This window comes from Fulmarus glacialis, unplaced genomic scaffold, assembly GCF_000690835.1.
Source record: "Fulmarus glacialis isolate BGI_N327 unplaced genomic scaffold, ASM69083v1 scaffold8928, whole genome shotgun sequence".
Classification (NCBI taxonomy): domain Eukaryota; kingdom Metazoa; phylum Chordata; class Aves; order Procellariiformes; family Procellariidae; genus Fulmarus; species Fulmarus glacialis.
Genome location: NW_009230100.1, coordinates 1 through 4,970, shown reverse-complemented (window position 1 = coordinate 4,970; position 4,970 = coordinate 1). Strand labels below are relative to the sequence as shown.

General features: G+C 38.0%; 1 protein-coding gene across 1 annotated transcript in view; it reads left to right on the top strand.

The window, feature by feature from the left end:
- The window catches only part of LOC104081372 (N-acetylglucosamine-1-phosphotransferase subunits alpha/beta-like), a gene marked incomplete at its 3' end in the record, with an annotated part of 29,023 nt that extends 25,708 nt beyond the window's left edge, over positions 1–3,315 (top strand). Inside the window, 4 exon segments of the mRNA XM_009584096.1 lie at positions 1–436; positions 1,451–1,650; positions 1,924–2,143; positions 3,202–3,315. The exon segment at positions 1–436 is cut by the window's left edge and continues 17 nt beyond it. Of these exon segments, the coding sequence (XP_009582391.1) occupies positions 1–436; positions 1,451–1,650; positions 1,924–2,143; positions 3,202–3,315 (970 nt within the window).
- Positions 3,316–4,970: the final 1,655 nt, after the last annotated feature.

Genomic DNA, 4,970 nt, shown 5'->3' with positions numbered 1-4,970 from the left:
TCGGAAGAACCATACCAGCTGGCAGAAACCTCATAAAGATGTAAACGATGGCAAAATAAAAACAATAAAAGCAAATGAAGAAGTTCCTTCAAGGCTTACAGGAACAAAGGGAACTGTTGTGACAGTGAACACAAATAAACCTATTTATAAAGTAAAGCCTAAATCCACACTTCCAGCCCAGAGCATGGGAAATAAAAACGAAACTCGAGAAAAAGTACTGAATGCACTGATACTAAGGGAAACGCAGAAATCAAAACATACTGCGAATTTAGATACTGGAGAAGACACACAGGGAATGGAAGGAGGAAGAGGGCATGTGCAGGTGGATATAAATGTAAGGGAGGGGCTAGTGGGAAGAAAATTACAGTCTTATGCTGCAAGTTACCAAGGCTTTTTGCCATGGGAGAAAAAGAAGTATTTCCAGGACCTTCTTGATGTGAGTATCTTAATGTCATTGCTTATTGGAATAGTTGCATCTTTCTGCATTTAGTGGAATACTGTTAATTTGATCTATAAATTTGCCTTTGAGGCAAATACTGAGATTTTTTGAAAGCTCCTTTTGACTTTTCACATAAAATCTAATTTGTTTATGATCTGGGCCTTTCTTAGCTAGGTGGCAAAAGCTCAATAGCCATTTCTGTTCCCGTTCTACTGCCTTTTTATTTTTTCAGTCAGATTCACTTTTTATTTATTTTATGTTGGCACAGTGCTATTGTTCAGGCATAGCACTAGAACAGAAAGCTTAAATTTTGTTTTGATTGCATTTATGCAAATATGGATCCAGTTTATAAAGAAAAAAAAGTAAAAAATATGTATAATGGTAAGTACTTGAGTTCTAAAACTTAAATTGAAAGTCTGCCAACAAAACTGAATATCCAGACCGTGTCAAGAAAACGTGTAGGAAAGCTTTCTCTGCTTCCAGCAAAAGCATTTTGGCAGTTTTGAGAACCTCTAGAAGAGAAGGTAGAGACTGTGCTTCAGTTGGTAGCAACTGCTTTGCACTACTCCAAATAGCAAAGGGGCTATGTTTTTGAAAGACTGCCTCTTTCTGTTCATCTGAAATTGGATTTTGCATGAGGAATCTTTATATTCATAGGATTTCAGTTTATCAAATGTGGATGAATAATCAGCAAAAAAAAGGCAATATTACAAATAAATTTGATAGCAAACAGGGACTTTGTGTGTGAGGTATCAGAACACAAATATTAGGTTTTTTATAGACTGCTTTTCCTCAAAGCATGAAAATTTTAAGGAAAAGCTGACATTTTTATCTTTTCTTTTTAAAGAGAGAACTAAGGAATATGAAGAAAAATACTCAAAATTTCTCCTCCCATTTTCATATATTGGAAAGAGTTGGCACCTGGTGGAAATGTCATTTTTCCTGTGTGTTTAATGTTTTTGGTCTTTTTTGGTAATGTAACCTTGGATTTATGCCTGTCTTGCTGTTTAGGAAGAAGAGTCATTACTCAAACAAATGTCATACTTTACTGATGGTAAACATTTTGGAAGGCAGCTGAAAGATACATTTGCTGATTCCCTTCGATATGTAAATAAGCTTTTAAACAGCAAATTTGGATTTACATCTCGGAAAGTCCCTGCTCATATGCCTCATATGATTGACCGCACTATTATGCAAGAGCTACAGGATATGTAAGTATGTCTTTGTTTGGAATAATGTAAAACTGTAGGTAAATCTACCTTTCTGTTGATGCTTTGCTGTAGCTATTTCCAATGTGTTGATGGCTACTCATTAAAATTATATTCTGAAAAGGAAAATAGGGAATATATTACAACATGATAGTTGTGCTAAAATAAGGAGACTTTTGAGGACCTTTTAAAATTCTAGATGAGAATTTGTTTTTAGGTAAGGAACGTTTTACTTTAAGAAACCGGAGTACTAAATTAATTTACATTCTTATATAGGTTTCCTGAGGAGTTTGACAAGACATCATTTCACAAAGTGCGGCACTCAGAAGATATGCAGTTTGCTTTTTCATATTTCTACTATCTTATGAGTGCCGTCCAGCCACTGAACATTTCTCAGATCTTCGATGAGGTTGATACGGACCAGTCAGGCATTTTGTCTGACCGAGAGATTCGCACGTTGGCCACGAGAATCCATGAACTACCATTAAGTTTGCAGGTACTCTTTCCTTACCAATAACTTTTAGAGTAACTTCAGTTTTAAAGTCCAAAACTGTTAAAATGAGTCAAATCTTTATTTATCCTTGCTTATAGCATCTGTAACACTTGGCAATTTGGCAATTCTTAGATTTTACATGGAGAATATAACATTGTGTCCTACTTCATCATTGTTATATGGAGTCAACAATTAAATTGAGTTCTAGCAGCATCAGAAAAATGGATCACTGGTGTCAGAGTTCAAGAAAGCAGTTAGTGTGAGTTTGTCAGAAAAGATAAAAGCCACTGGTAAAAGCCACTGTGAAGAGTGGGATCCTACTGTGCTTACTCTTGTTCTTGCACATAGTATAAGACAGTCCTTGCCCTGAGGAACTTGTGGCCTAAAGAAAGAAGTGAGAGAAAGGGTAGCAAAGAAGTCATACTAGTAAATACTATGACCATAAACAAAGATTCACATTTCTGTTTTTATGGGAACCTGATAAACAGAGACATGGTCTTTGTAGGACTTACGCTCCTAGAGACAGTAGAGAACGAAGTGTACTATTTCTGCTTTACAGAGAGGAATCAGCACAAACCAATAAAATAACTTGTTCTTGAAATAGCACATAAAATCATTGGCATAGCTGGAATGCAGCCCCGTTTTAGTGTGTTCCTGACTTGTACCTTAGTCAGAAAAACTTCTTCCTGTCCTATAAATTCACTTTTCTGTTTGCTTGATTTGGGGTTTAATATGCTACTGCTGGTTTGGGAATTCTGTCCTGACATCATGAGTAAAGCTGTGGTTTTCACTTTTAAATGAAAATGACATTAAGTCATGCTTTATCTGATCTCAGTTCAACTATGCACTGAGCATTTGCTTTACTTTAGGTGTATGGGGAGTCCTGCTGACTTCAGCAGTTATTACATTGAGGTCTGCTGAATATTAAGTCTTGTTTTTCCAACAGTAGCGTGGAAATTTGTTATGTAGGTAACATTGATATGTCTGTGCACCCTGGATTTTTAGAACTATGTCAGTGAGAAAACAGGATTATCTTTTTTTTTTCCTTCTCTTTCTGTTAGGATTTGACGGGTCTAGAACAAATGCTAATAAATTGCTCTAAAGCTCTTCCTGCCAACATCACTCAGATCCATGTCATTCCACCAACTCAGGAAGCATATTATGATCCTAATCTGGTAAGAAACATTGGTCTTAAAAGATGCTTGGGTTTTTTCCAGAGCATGTATTTACTATGCTTGAAAAGCTGGTGTGTGATTTCTAGAGGGAAAGTGTTTACAAAGATTTTCTACTTGTGTGTACATGAAGTGTTTTAAAATGAAAATTTTACAAGCTACTTCCTAACTTAAAAAGCCATTAATTTCCTTCAAAAGCAGAGAAAAGCTGAGCTTTACAATGTTATTATATATGGGATTTAAAAAGTCATCCTTGCTAGGAAAATTCAGAAAGACAATGAGCCCAATACCTCTCTGACAGAAACTTTCTGATAAGTCTTTATCTGAATTATAACCCATGTATTTAAAACCAAACCAAAACACAAAAAACCATCAAACCATCAGATGGACGTCTTTAGAATAATTCTTCCTAATTTGAAGGCTTTAGACTAACTCCTTCTAACTTCCAATGATGGGCTGACAGGAGCCTCATAAAGTTCAGCAAGTAGAAGTGGTAAGTCCTGCACCTGGGTGCAAGCCCATGCACCAGTATTATGCTGGAGGCTACCTGGCTGGAAAGCAGCTTGGCAGAAAAGAACCTAGGGGTCTTGGTGGACACCAAGTTGAACATGAGCCAGTAGTGTGCCCTTGCTGCAGAGAGAGCTCATGGTATCCTGGGCTGCATTAGACAGTGTTGCCAGTGCGTCAAGGGAGGTGACCCTTCCCTTCTACTCAGCACTGGTGAGGCCACACCTGGAGTGCTGTGTTCAGTTCCAGGCTCCTCAGTACAAGGGACACATGGACATACTGGAGGGAGTCCAGTGAAGGGCCATGAAAGTGATTAAGGGACTGGAGCATTTCTTTTATGAGGAAAGGCTGAGAGAACTGGGACTGTTTAGCCTAAAGAAGAGTAGCCTCAAGGGGGCATCTCATCAATGAATATAAATATCTGAAAGGTGGGCACAAAGAAGATAGAGCCAGGCTCTTCTCAGTGGTGCCCAGTAACAGGACAAGAGGTAATGAGCACAAACTGAAAACACAGGAGGTTCTCTCTGAACATCAGGAAACACTTTTTTACTGTGAGGATGACCAAGCACTGGTGCAGGTTGCCCATTTGTGGCCAGTCTCCATCCCTGGAGACATTCAAAAGCCATCTGGACATAGTCCTGGGCAACTGGCACCAGATGGTCCTGCATGAGCAGGGGCGGTTGGACCAGTTGAGCTCCCGAGGTCCCTTCCAACCTAAATCATTCTGTGATTCTGTGAAAACTGAAGTCTTAGGACTAGGTGTTCCTTAAGAATTTAAGTCCTTAATTTCTATTTTAGGGTTAAGTTCTCATTAAAATCTGCTGGAATTTAGGAATCTAGAATCTTTAGATCTGATACTAATACCTAATTTCCTTTACAATGAGAACTTAATTCCTGCATCAACCTATGTATTTGAAAAAAATGTGTGCGTGTACTTTGCTAAATTGATGACCTGGTGTTTTATAGCTTCAAACCAATACTGTATCAAAGCAAAAATAATTTCGATGAGTACAGATCATGAACTGTTGGGTAGTAAAAGAGCATTACTGATCCCCAACACATGCAAACCATAAACCATAGTACAGACATCTACAATGTGTGTGTAGATAAATGTATATGGACATTGACTTCTCCTCCTCCCCCCACCCCCC